We start from the raw sequence: 14,530 nt of genomic DNA on the forward strand, positions 1-14,530 counted from the left end.
ACATAAACAAGTTCCAGATCTTATGTAAGGCAGACAAGGGGTCATGCTGCTGGTGGGTCAGTGACCTTCTCTTACCACTATTGACTCTTTCCAGCAGTCACTCAGTTGACCAAGTATAAAGACAGAGTGGACCCAAAATCAATGGGACCGCCTGGCTGGCAGACTGGGAACAGTTGGTGGTCTGAATCATCTCTTTTCTTAACCATCATCCATTTTGGACGCTGTGAAGAGTCAGAACAACGGCATCCAAATGGCAACGTTGGCTTTGAGGCTTTTATTCCTGCTGTGCTGTGCATCAGTATGTGTTTCTAGGACGAAGAGAGAATATTTCCTCAGGATAGAGGAGGTTCAATGGAACTATGCACCAAGTGGAATGAACCTCATACAGAACCGCTCACTCCAGGAGGATGAGTAAGTCATTTCCATGATGTAACTGTGACTGTTGGTAGTCGAATGTCATTGTAGTTAGGTACAGCTCGAAATAGAAAAGTTGTGCCTGGTTGCCAGGTAATTGGTAGCGTTGCACAGTAGTTCACATCGCTGACTATCACTGGATAATTTCCCACTCATCGGCTTATCACCCTGTGACTGAATGATGACCAGCCCTGGGTGTAGTCTGCCCTTCCCCAAAAGTCAGCTAAATAAGGCTCCAGACCCCCTGGAACCTTGAACACTTGCACTGTACGCAACAGTAGAAAATTCAGTTCTGGATGCACACGGTCATCTGGAGCCACAAAAAATGATCTTTTTATGAGTCGAAGATGATAGATGATGCATTTTGATTTAGTTTTAAGGACATAGATTAAGACTAAAACAGTAATATGCACATTTAGATCGACGTTTGGGGGCAATTGCCTGTGTTTTTTCCTAATTGTAAGTCCGCCCCTGGTGACCAGTAACAACTTGCTTAGTGTGATGACTCTTGCTAGAATAGAATTGCTAGTTTCCTTCCATTGACTTCACTGCGTTATTGTAGTATTCACCAAATGCTCACGGACAAACATTCTTAAGTTTAACTGATTCTATGTCGAGCTGATAAATGTATTTGGAATTGGAAATTATTTTATAATTTGGTTAATAGAATACATTTGACTGCTGATCGCTCGTTGTCTTGCTGTTCGCGAATGTCTCTACAGAGAAGCTGCAGTCTTTCTTATAAAAGGCCCCCAGCGAATTGGCTCCACCTACAAGAAGGCTGTTTATAAGCAGTACAGTGACGCCACGTACAGGACAGAGGTAATGAAACAAGACTGGCTGGGATATGTGGGACCCCTGCTGATGGCTGAGGAGGGAGACACAGTGATTGTCCACCTGAGGAACATGGCATCAAGACCGTACAGCATCCACCCACATGGACTGAACTACAGTAAAGGCAGTGAGGGTGAGGAATGGATGATGTGACAAACAATGACACACTATTTTTGTCAGAAATGTCACCTTTAATGGCATCTTATCTCTGGCTCCTTAGGGGCCTTGTACCCAGATGCCACGTCAACAAACTTGAAGCGAGACGACTCAGTGGCTCCTGGTTCAACAGTAACATACGAGTGGAGCCTGCCGCAGTCCCACAGCCCAACTGTAACTGAAAGTAACTGCCTGACCAGATTCTACCACTCCCATGTCTCCACACCAAAAGACATCAACTCAGGACTGATAGGGCCCCTCATCGTCTGTAAGACAGGTACATGTTGCCGATTAAACACAGAAGGTTTCTGATAAGGGCAGCACAATGCTTAGCCCTACACTGTCTTACAACAAAAAGGTTCTAGGTTCAAGTTTCAGTTCAGCTTGGTCCTACAGTCCAAAAACGCACCGGTGTATAAGCCGCATCGACTAAATTTAGAGGAAAAAACACATTTGTACATATACCTGTATAGGTCACACCGAACTATAAGCCACACATGTCCACGTCATAAAATGGGATATCGTGGCACGCACGAGTCCGTGAGGACCAGGCAGCTCTTTGACAGGAGCCAATCGTGAGCTATGAAAAAACTCACGAGGTCATTACTCAATATAACAGTCTGACCCACGGTGCCATCTTACAAAGAATGCTAAAATCATCACACAGCAAATTGACACTCAAAATGTAGCTGGGAAATAAAATAAATAAAAAATAAAATAAAATTCAAGTAACAATAAAATGAAAAAACAACTATTTTAACGTTTTCCCATCATGCATTTTGTCTGAGGAAAGCATTTCATTGTAGGCAAGCGGCATAAAAAATGGATGGCGCTGCAATGCTGCCTCTGTCCACCAGAGGGAGCCAGAGGAGCCCAGAACCCAGAGGGAGGCTGACATCATTGCAGCGCCCCGGCATGCGCCAGTGAATGCTTTGCTTGGATGCAGTGCATTATTGGAAAACATTAAAATGTGTTTTTTTTTCATTTTAAAAACTTGTGTTGGTACTTGTATATTTCTCAGCTACCTTTTGAGTGTTAAGTTGCTGTATGATGAATTTAGTGTTCTTTGTAAGATGACACTCATAGCGGGTGATTGGCTCCTGTCAAAGAAAGAGCTACCGTCTCCTCACTGCCTCGCGAGCAGCGCAGTAGTTCAATGATTAGTAGTAGTTCTGAAGTAAAGGTGTCACGTGATTAGAACTTTGCCATACATTAGGCTCACCGCTGTATAAGCCACAGGGTTCAGTGTTTAAGTAACGATTTATACATTGGAAATTACGGTATGTTAGGTGAATTGAAGTTTTAAACAGTATTTTATCCGGTCCCATTGTTTCTACAGTTTTCTGCTACCACAGAGCACCTTTATAAACTCTGATGACACAACCTGCATGTATTTTAACATGTTAATTGAACGCATTTACACTTTTATGCACAGGAACTCTAGACCTGCATGGGGACAGTTCAGCAGACTACCTGTACGCTCTTATGTTCTTGGTGTCGGATGAGAACTTCAGCTGGTACCTAGATGAAAACATTAGGACACATATAACGAATCCTGCTCGAGGTCTGAAAGAGGATGAAGATTTTATTGAGAGTAACAAGATGCATGGTAAGAAGAGAGTGTCCATGCATGTGCAGATTCCTCCATGTTTTTCAATTGTATGGCCTGTGTTGCAGGTATAAATGGATTTCTATACGGTAATCTTCCTGGACTGAGCATGTGCCAAGGGAACAAGATCCACTGGCATATGATTGGCCTTGGCAATGAGGTGACTCATCAGTGTTTTTAGGGTTTGGAATAATACTTCAATATAGCAAGATGTTTTGAAAATGAATATGACAAGTATTGTCCATTCAATAATGCTGCTCTTCAGAATGGAGTGCTTGTAGAAAGTATAAAGTATATGAAAATGATCAGAGATTATATTGGACATTCACACTGAGGCCACTGCATCCGGTCCAAGTATAAATTCTTCTTTACTGTCGTGGTAGGAAAAAAATATTTTGCCTTGTCACAGGTGGACATGCATTCAGTTCATTTCCACGGCCAGATCCTCACCAGCGAAAATCACCACACAGATACAGTCAGTCTTTTCCCCGGCTCCAGCACCACAGCTGAGATGGTAGCAGACAACCCTGGACACTGGCTGCTGACATGCACTGTTAATGATCACCTCATGGGTGGGCTTCCATCCTCTTGACTTGAAAAATAGCTTCACACCGGTTGTGTTACTTATTTGACTGTTGGTTTTTTTCTTTAAATTCATCAAAGGTGGTATGCAAGCTGTATTTGAGATCAGGAAATGTTTCCCCAATGTTCATAAACCCCGTCCATATGGTGAGCTTAGAGAATTCTTCATTGCTGCAGAGGAAGAAGTCTGGGATTATGCTCCTACACTGCCAACTGACGGGTTTGTCGTTACACAAACACACACACTTACAAGTGCAGAAATGTTTTTTTTTATTTTTTTCCGAATAAGAACTAGTGTGTTTGTATGTGCAGCGAAGCAGACATGTTTGTGACCAGAGGTCGCAATCGTATTGGAAGTCGCTACAAGAAGGTTCGCTATGTGGAATACGTTGACGGGAGCTTTCTAACCAAGATGCTACGCAGCCCAGAGGAGAAACACCTCGGAATTCTGGGTAATGTAGGCTGATTTGTGATGAGCAGTAATTGCAGATCTGCAAATAGAAATGTGTATTTTGTATGAACAGATTTATTTTCTACAACGTACAGCCCATGCATCGAATTAGTCACAGAATCCTTACCCATCTTGACTGTCGAAAAACACTATTTTTATATTATAACGCATTGAGCTGTTTGACGCCACAGCCACACTTTGATTATAACACACATTCCTTGCCAGTGCATTTTACATAAATACTATTGTGTGGCAATTTGACATGCATTTTGTAGAGTTTTTTTTTCAGTTCAGTTTTAAACTTTTCAAGTCCAAGACTCCTCATGAATGTTAATGAACTGCAAATAATCAACGCACCCAAATAAATGCCTATTTTTGATGCCTCTAACCCTATAATATGCCTTCCAAAGATATTAAACACCTTGTAAATTCAGTTTTACACATTAAGAAACAATTTTAGGCACACAGATTCCAGTATTGTACAATACGTGCAGTTACACAACATTACATCTGGTCACAGCATCTTCGTGCTGGAAAATATTGAGTGAACTGACTTGTGAGACACCCCGCCTCTCGCCCAGAGTCGGCTGGGATAGGCCCCAGCATACCTTTGCCCCTTGTAAGGACAGGCGGCATACAAAATGGGTGGATGGGTGGATGGACTTGTGAGACCGCGCCCTCTGCTGGATTCATGTATGAAGCAGATAGCGCCATCAAACCACTTTCTATTTAAGTCACCATAAAAAAGAAAATACTTACAATTCAAAGCAGAGAAAAGAAATGAGAATAGGATTATACTGTGTATCAGATGCATATAATTACTTGGTACTGTACATGTGCATTGTTGAATGTTTTTTGTAAATGTACCCCTTTTGAAATGTCACTTTAAAATTCAAACCTCAAATGTTTTAATTCTGGTACTCCTCCAGGTCCTGTGCTGCGAGCAGAGGAGAAAGACACCATCAAGGTGGTCTTTAAGAACAAGGCCAGTCGGCCTTACTCTATACAGCCCCACGGTGTACAATACAGTATTGAACAAGATGGAACGCTCTATCACAATGAGCTTGAAGGTCAAAACACCCGTTACTGCATTTTATTTAACTGTGAAATCTGGAGTGTTTGCTTACACTGTATCTGGTCTGCTTTTACATTTATTTAGAGTCCTACACAGCAAAGAAACTAAGGGAATTAAAAGGAGAACAAAGTAAGAGATTCTTATAAAAATTACAAAGCCATCACATGTTACTGTTGTTTAAAGAGTATTTAACATATCGATACTCTATTTGTTTATGAACAGGAACAGTGACGCCTCCTCCAGCTGCTCTGGTTGCACCAGGGAAGACGCACACATATGAGTGGTTCGTGCCTGTAGGTGCCGGGCCTGTGCAGAAGGAGGCAGACTGTCTGACCTACCTGTACTACTCGGGAGTAGACCCGGTAAAAGACACAAACTCTGGGCTAGTCGGACAAATGCTTGTCTGTCGACCTGGATCGCTCAAGAAAGGAATACAGGTGAGAATATAAACAATGTATAGATTCTTTTTTTTTTTTTTACTGTCATTTAAGTGGGAGTTCACATTTTCTGTTTTCTGTTGTGTACTTTTTAAAAATGTATTTATGGTGCAGCCCAAACACAGTATGAAACTGTAAAGAATGTACAGCTTAAAGGGACAGTTTGGATTTTTTGACATGAAGTTGTATGACACCTCCATCAGCAGTGACTTAACCCCCCAATTTGGTCAGATTTACGTGATGAGGAACGTAGTTCTGCTTAGTTGGGTCATTTGAGAAAAGAGTTTGTCTTCTCAAAACAATATGCATTCAAAAGAGTCATACAGTACATTTGCATCATAAAAATGCCTCCTCGAAAAAAATCAGACCTCACAAAACACTCTGCGTTATATTTGTCTCCCACCGTGTCCCTGCACAGTGTCATCTCTCCCTTCGTGTGTATGTGATGAAGACGCTCGCATCTTCTTCCACTGTGGAAAACAGGAAAACAAGATGGCTCCGTTGCTCCTCCGTAGGCTACTATCTCTGAGCTTTTCATGATGCTCATTTTCACTTCTATGGTGATGGCTTTCCTTTTCTTGGCCACTTGGGAGACATAATTGAATGCAAAAAGTTAACTATCAAGCAATGTTATTCTTCCTCAGTGCAGCTGCACAGGTACATACTGCATTCTTGCAGTGTGTGTTGCTGTAAATGTGTTGCAGATAAATGTGGACAGGAACTGACGTCAGGGGTTGAGAGTTGAGTTTTAGTTGGGCTACAGCCACAACATGAGCCAGTGTTATTATTATGATTGTTATTATTGTTATTATGTTATTATTATTGATAATTTCAAGCCTGTTGTCCCATGATCAAGCCCCATGAGTGACCAATGTACAATACTACAGTCAAAATTTGAATGCGTCTTCTTAATTCCTTGTATTTGTGTTTCATTTAGCCATTTTTATGGTTGAAAATGCTTAATTTAGACAAAAAATGTATAACATTTGCCTAAATATGCATTTTTTTTTTGCACAAAACAGCATGATTCCTTGATTCATATATGTTTTGAAAAACCGTGATAGAGTGGAGCGGCAAACTTGGAACTAGTATGTGGCTAAAGACATCTGTACTCATGAAAATGTTTTTCCATAAGCAGAAACGCATGTAAACTATTATACTAAAAAACAACAAAAAAACATTTTGGTTTATTTACTCATAATAAACATTACCCCATAACAAAAATAATGGTTGAAAAAAAAAGATAATGCCAGTTTTTAAAGTTTCAACTACATAATTTCGAAAATATCCCGTACTTTCCTGTGAATCGCTGTAAATGTCCACATATACTCATAAATATACTATATAAATTCATGCATTTCCTGTGATTTTGCCACCCTATATTACAGTAGATACAGATCTATCTGTGAATATTTTGTAGCCTGCAAGTGTCCTCTGTGCCGAGGCGTGTTAAAAGTTGAATAAAGATATAGTAACATGTACCTGATACTGACATTGTTTCACTTTCCTCTTATTGCCACAATATAGAAAAACTATAATAAAGAATTCCACCTGCTGGCTACTGTGTTCGACGAAAACCTGAGCTGGTATCTAGATGATAACATTCGGACCTTCACCACAGCTCCCACCACTGTTAACAAGGAGGATGAGGGCTTTATTGAGAGCAACAAGATGCATGGTAGGCAAACTTACATACCGTGTGTGTGTACTGTACATTGAATGCATGTCAATTACTCTATTAACTGTAACAAATATCTCAGCCTTCAACTTGTTGGCTGCCAAACCTAACCTAAAATTGTAAACTTTTCATTATTGTTGTGTAATTCTGAGGGAAACACTGTTTTGAACTTTGTTTTTCCCCTCAGCCATCAATGGATTTGTATATGGGAACCTCGAAGGCCTTACTATGTGCAAGGGGGACAAAGTTACGTGGCACCTGTCAGGACTGGGTTCAGAGACAGACATCAACAGCTTTTACTTCCAGGGAAACCGTTTTGTCTTTCGTCAAAACAGAATGGACACCATTTCTGTCTTTCCACACATCTCACACACCGTGACGATGGAGCCAGACAGCATGGGTGCGTGTCTCGCTATACGTAAACTAACCCAGGGGAAGGTCTTTTGGAGGCATGCAAACATCACCACTTTCTCATCCCTGCAGATGACTTGTACCGGATGTGTTACCTGGGTATTTGTGTTTTCCAGGACAATTTGAAGTGGCATCCCCGACGGTCAACCATCACCGCGGAGGAATGCGAGCTAATTACACAGTACAGAAGTGCAGCTTCTTCCAGCGACAGGGTGAGACCATGGTCCATTCTAAAACATACTACATTGCTGCCATGGAGATGGACTGGGACTACTCTCCAAACCGTACTTGGGAGGCTGAGATGTATCATGGCCAGCAAAGGTAAGAATTGTACAGTTTGTGTTCAGTCAGCTAGTATAGGACAGTAGATGCCTGTTTTTCATGGGGGTTATGTTTCGGGATCAGCGGCAAATAACAAAAAAGATAAGTAATGTCTATTTTCCGATTTTGGATCAACATTTACAATAAAAGTGACTTTAAAGTAGCTCATTATTATATTACACTAATTATTAGAATAGATTCAGCTCCGGAACCCTCCTCTTCTCTCTTCCATTGCCACTGTTCACTCGTGGCACAATCCAGGTTTAAGCCCTAAATATTCTCCACACGCTTATTAAAAGCATTTCAGGTACAAAATGCACAGGTACTCCCCAATAATGGATGATAAAGTAAGATGATCCATGTCTGTTGAAGCGAGTCCTTCCGTAGTCAAACAAACTGTTGAGTCTCAGCACACAACGATGGTGCGTTCAAGGAACAAAATGCGAAATCTCAACTGATCAGTGAAGCATGAAGGCATAAACATGTAAAAACGGTGGCCATTCTAACATTGGTACACGTAGGCTGTGCATTTTGCCTGTATTATCACGTATTTATAAAGGATTACCGACTTATGGTGAACGAGACTTGTTTTCTGCAGAAAGATGTTTTATTAAGTATTTCCTGTTTTTGTAAAAATGGACAAATACCGTAAATAAATCACTTTTTGACCAAAAATCTTGAATCTGTGAATGCTAAATTGTGAATGTGCAAGCCCCCCCACTGTACTCACTATTTTGCACACAACAACAATAAGCAGACACAAAAAAATTGAGTGTTTGATGACAACAATGTGGAATCACCAGAACTTCGAGACTTGTGTTGTGGCATATTTGCATAGTGTGTGAGGATTATTACGATATGCTAACATGTATTAAGCGTCCTTAATTCATTTCAGTTTGGCTGGATTTATCAACATTTATACAACAATTTCTGAGGGAAATGCAATTATTTTGACATTAACAGCTTGTTTTTTTTAGCTAAATCATGCAAATGTTTTTTAAAAGCCAGTCGTGACAAAACACACATCCTGAATGAAAATGTGTAAGTGATTTTTCATTTACCATCGAATGAAGAATTATTAAATTGCAAAGCATTATACATGTTATATAAACATCTTTTGGCAGCGATATGTTTATTGTGGGAGGCGGGCCATTAAATCAGGCTATAAAAAAACATTACGCTCATTAAGAAGCCAATTTAAAACAATAATTGAAGGATGAGCAACTCCAGAGTAATTTACACTTACCAGTCTGTGTTTTGAAGGTGACCAATCTCTATCTCCATGTCTGAAGGCTTTAGTCAATGTTCTGGAAGTTCTCTATTTCATCTCCAAATGGTTCTTCCTCCTCAAAAACTATTGAGACATCGCTCAAATCTTGGCTATAATTACTATAAACATCTTCTGTCTCATACGTTGTTTACCTGAGCGATATTACCCCGATGACATCACTTCTGCAAATGACGCTGAATTGCGAGCTAGTTCATCGTGGCTGGCGCCATGAGCTATAAATGTAATTTTTTGCTAATTTACTGTTTGCTTTCAAAAAAATTAACAATGTAGACACATGGTTACAAACAATATATAACATATTTAAGCAACGTTGATTAATCATGTCAGGGACCTTTTAAGTACTGTATGTCAGAAAGAAATAAACCGTGCAATGTTCATATATTAAATCGGGCTCTTCTCCTGCAGTCCTGCGACTGTCTTCCTTGACCAGCAAGGTGGCTTCATAGGCTCACGCTACAAGAAAGTCGTCTACCGCCAATTCACGAATGACAAGTTCACCAATCAAATGGAAAGAGGTGCGGACATGGAACATCTTGGCATCATGGGTAGGTTGTGACGACAATGCTGAGGCGTCTCAGTACTTCAACTCCGACAGATACAAATTACACATAGTATTACTCATCGTGTCACAATGTACAACTTGTCGCGCTCCGGTTTAACCGACTTCTTCTCTCAGGTCCAATGATACATGCTGATGTTGGAGACAAAGTGAAAGTGGTTTTCAAGAACATGGCATCCAGACCCTATTCCATCCATGCCCATGGAGTCAAGACAGAAAGCCCAAATGTTTACCACACCAAACCAGGTAAACAAAAGCAGAAGATCACCAAAATGATTCCACCACCCTTGTTTCTTCAGTTTATTGATCCATTTTAATGCCTGGTACAAATAAAATTACATTTGTTTGTTCAAATGTAATTATGATAACAAAAATAGCTCATAAGAGTTTAATTTAAGAGCTGATATCTAGCAACTTCCATGGTTTTCTTCATAATAACCAAAATCACTTAAGTTCTTACATGAATAGCTATAGCATTGTACTGCCAAACTATTTAACTCACATGAGCTATTTTTGTTGTCATTGTTATATTTGTCCAAACAAAAGTACTGTAGTATACTATAGTAAATTGTCTTGCTTTCTCTGAACTAATTTTTTTGCTACAGTATAAAGTCTTAAAATGAGCTATTAAATGAGATGCATGCGCTTCCCAGGTGAAACTCACATCTATGAGTGGTACGTTACAAAGAATACGGGACCAACCGCTGAGCAAGAAGAGTGCACTGTGTCAGCATACTACTCCACAGTGGATGTTGCCAAGGTGTGCTATAGATAACACACACACATACACACACATGCAGATGTATGCACATTGACATTTCATTTTCTATACCTCCTTGCCAGGACCTTTACAGTGGTCTAATTGGTCCCTTGGTTATCTGTCGCCGTAGCTGGGCCAGGTGAGTATTTCTGCATATTGATGTGTGTTGACGGTTTAAAATGATGTATTTATTGGTTTGTGTGATGTCAATGTTTAAATAGTCAGGTAATTACATGTTTTGTGTCACCTCATTCAATACTATTGCATGCTAATGTTGAGTTTTATGTGTTGCTTCAAGGAGTTTGGGCCTTAAGAAGGAGATAGAGGAGTTTGCATTGCTGTTCCTGGTCTTTGATGAGAACGAGAGCTGGTCAGTACGGTATAGTCCACGTTTAAAAAATACAATTAAAAAGAAAAATGGGAAAAGAGCAGTAGTTTTACGAGACTAAAGTACAAATATTACAATAAAGTCATAATATTAATATCAAAAATTGTAACATTATGACTTTTTTTAACGAGCATAACGTTGCAATACTATGAGAAATTGTCACATACATTCATTTTCGCAGTAATAGTAACAAAACAAAGAATAAAGTTGCAATTTTTGGAAATTTTGGTTGGGAAAAAGTTGTGATATTATGAGAAGAAAGTCAAAATATTATGGGAATAATGTCACAGTGTTATGAAAAAAAATGACAACACGACAATTGAAACATTTGTAAAATTGTAAAACAACTGCAAAAATGGATAAACGAGCAGATGCAGGCTATTTTTTCTTGAAATATACGTATGGAACTTGTTAGTATATCTACATAGGTTGGTTTACAAAATGTTAAATACCGAAGAGGTCCGCGTATCCTATTTTACCTTATCAGACCCTCGCTGGGAAACATTTGGACACATAAAATAAAAAAAAATTGGTAAATACAAACATTTCAAAAATAATAAAAACAATGAATAACTGTTTTTCAAAACAAAAGGGCTTTTAATGGTACTTTTTTTTGTTGCTTTTTTTGTGAATGGTAAAATACATGACAAACATTTCAGGTTAGAACTGCTTGAACGCCACCAAAATATTTTTTAATATAAAACAATCACAATGTGATTGGAGTGTAGACGTTCAACCTTGAGAGGTTATATGGCATTTACCACTGAGGCCTCTTTTTTTATAACCTCTTTTCAAAGAAGCTCAAAAGTATTGGGACAAGTGACATACAGTTGGACGCAAAACTATTTAACCCCCATTATAATTTACATTGGTTTTCAAAATAGCTTTCAAAATGGTTTCAATCGAGGACATTTTTTAAAGCGACCACCATCTGGAATGTGTGTTGATCTATTTAATGATCTGTTTTTGTTTTGTTTGTTTGTTGCAAGTTTATAAACTTTGGAAATGAATATCGTTTACAAGGAAGGAATAATTACAAATACCTCTGTAATGCTAAATGGAAGGCTTACTGACTTTTGATGGCAAATAAATGTAATATTCTTCAATGGGCAATTCAGTGACTTAAATTTCAAGCCATTACTGAAGACAAAAGTGAAGGCAGACCCACACACAAGCGGCAGCGGGTGAAGGTGGCTTCTGTACAGTGAGGGCCTGGCGGAGCATCTCCTGGGAGGAAACTCAGAATTTGGGGATGTGCAGACTTCAGACAGTCTTTAGACTGCTGGTAAATTTGGTCCAGTTATATTTACAATTGGGTAAATTTTCCAAGTACTTTTGATGAAATTAAATGAAAGTACAAAATGCTAAATTCCATATTTTTGTGAGACATCAAAAAGTCTACACTTTAATCACACTGTGGGTGTTTTATTTCAAATCCACTGTGGGGGTGTATAATAACAGAAACATAAAAACCCATTGGCCAAAATACTTGCTTAGCGAGTAATGTTTACATACCAGGTATTTGGATGAAAACATCAGGACTCACGTCAGAAACCCACGACCAAACTTGAAGGATGATGAAGCCTTTCTGGAGAGCAACAAAATGCACGGTGAGAAAAACGTATTTATTTTAAATGTATTGGATTTAACTTCTGTTTTCAATGCATTCCTTTTCAGCCATTAATGGCTTTGTATATGCGAACGTAAACGGCTTGAACATGGAGGTTGGCGATAAGGTCTACTGGTACCTGATGGGGATGGGCAACGAAGTGGACATCCACGGTGTACACTGGCATGGCCATAGTGTGGAATATAAGGTCCTTCACATCACAAAGCACACTGTCATGAAGTCATATTACCAATTCAACAACCCAGTGTACTTTTTTTTTCCAAGCTGGGGGGAGGCCCACACACTACCGATGTGTTTCAGCTTTTTCCAGCCACCTTCCAGGTAAAACCGTCAGTCGTCCTCACTTGGCTGCAGCAACGTTCTCCCAAAACTAGTTCACTGTTGTTGTTGTTGTTTTTTTAAATTGTCTTTCATTTATGTCGTTCTTGTGTAGACTGTAAAAATGCGACCACAGTACCCAGGAACATGGCTACTACACTGCCATGTTACTGACCATATCAAGGCTGGCACAGTGGCCACATATACTGTAAGAGAAAAAGGTGAGCGACAACCTCAGTGACCGAAAATAGAATGTTGAATGTACGATGTAACATGTATTTATTTTTATCTTTTACAGTGAAGAAGAGGGGATTCATTGGTTGAATAAATGGAGTAAAAGGATCAAAACTGACTAAAACATTTGTTTGTTGTCAAATAATTCCAATATGGAGCAGCACGATTTTGAATTGAATACCTGTTGGTAGCAATAACAGTAACTTGGCAACAGGGGGCACTCTGATTACAACCATAAAGAATCAATCTGCACCAAATAGAAGTATCTCAAGTCTAAAGATTTTCCAAATGACTGTAGAGGTAACTCTATTCACAAACTAATGAAGTGGATTTGAAATATTATTTTTACCTCAGCAGGATATCAGTCTTGTGTGTGGCAGCATTATATTACAGATGGTGATGCCTTTAACAGAATCCCTTTGTCAAATTGTCCCTTTGGGTACATATAGAGTGCTGCACGCTGCCTATAAATTTCCTCTATCCCTTTATCATTTTTGCAGGGAATCAAACTGTCACAGAGAGATACATGGACCATTACCACTCGCCACAAGAATTACTTACACTATGCAAGTTATCCCAGTAAATTAAACTCAGCAGCCAAGCATAGCAGTAAATGTGCGTACATATTTTAAGTTGTTTACCCTCAGATAAATCTTTCAACTTCTCAATTTCCTGTGTTTTGCTTGTCGGGTTCTCTGGAAGGATTAGTGAAGCATCCAGTCTTAATCCCTATGAGGTAGTAGTAATATGGTTTCAACTAATTCAGGCGGCAGGTATCTGTGAGTATGGCTGACACATGCTGCTGATCCAAAACACTCTAATAATAACAGCTCGACTCAGAGTTAAAGCTCTCCACGTACTGCGCACGCTTGTTTAAACGCAACACACAGTAATACATAACTAAAAAGATGTATGATTATTCGCCAGTGTCAGTTTCACACACTTAAACATGATGATAACCCAAGGGCCTTTTTTGCCTTTTGATTTCCTGAGAGCTGCAGTTCATTAATTAGATGAGGAATTCAATCACTTCAAACACTAATAAGATTTTGGACGTTACCACTTAGTCAGCATCTTTCAAGCTTTGCTTCTGGAATTCAGTGTGGAGAAGTTTGCAGTTTTGTACATGATATTTAAAAGTGACTCAGAGTGCACTTGTAAAGGATGCCGGCCAGTGGGGCTGTGCGGGCGTACGTTAGTAAACCTCACTCCTTGACTCTTAAGAGTCATGCTGGGTGTCGAGTTGACGGTCCGGGCTTTTAGCTCAACGGCTAGAACTCTCGACCCTCGTTCCGAATAAGAAAAGTGACGTTTCAGCAATTTGAAAAAACGCCATTTTGCGACACCTGATAAAACGACTGAAAATTGACCCGTCGGAAAAG

At 39.5% G+C, this 14,530-nt stretch overlaps 1 protein-coding gene across 2 annotated transcripts; it reads left to right on the forward strand.

Annotated features, from left to right (window-relative positions):
* The first annotated feature begins 94 nt into the window (after positions 1–94).
* cp (ceruloplasmin) lies at positions 95–13,272 on the forward strand. 2 transcript variants are annotated; one of them, XM_054790421.1, is made up of 25 exons: positions 95–411; positions 1,137–1,381; positions 1,469–1,681; positions 2,840–3,013; positions 3,082–3,173; positions 3,423–3,585; positions 3,677–3,815; positions 3,908–4,047; positions 4,976–5,116; positions 5,206–5,250; positions 5,344–5,558; positions 5,977–6,069; positions 7,086–7,236; positions 7,424–7,636; positions 7,764–7,968; positions 9,665–9,804; positions 9,936–10,064; positions 10,472–10,578; positions 10,662–10,717; positions 10,877–10,948; positions 12,485–12,576; positions 12,644–12,783; positions 12,861–12,917; positions 13,030–13,135; positions 13,213–13,272. In XM_054790421.1, exons 1-25 carry the CDS (start codon positions 251–253, stop codon positions 13,236–13,238), a joined length of 3,315 nt encoding a protein of 1,104 aa, XP_054646396.1. In that variant the 5' UTR covers positions 95–250; the 3' UTR covers positions 13,239–13,272. The 2 variants fall into 2 exon arrangements, with proteins under 2 accessions (XP_054646396.1, XP_054646397.1); XM_054790422.1 differs by lacking the exon at positions 5,977–6,069 and having other exon boundaries at positions 97–411.
* The last annotated feature ends 1,258 nt before the right edge of the window (positions 13,273–14,530 follow it).

The sequence above is a fragment of the Dunckerocampus dactyliophorus genome, chromosome 10, assembly GCF_027744805.1.
Source record: "Dunckerocampus dactyliophorus isolate RoL2022-P2 chromosome 10, RoL_Ddac_1.1, whole genome shotgun sequence".
In the NCBI taxonomy this organism is placed as follows: Eukaryota; Metazoa; Chordata; class Actinopteri; order Syngnathiformes; family Syngnathidae; genus Dunckerocampus; species Dunckerocampus dactyliophorus.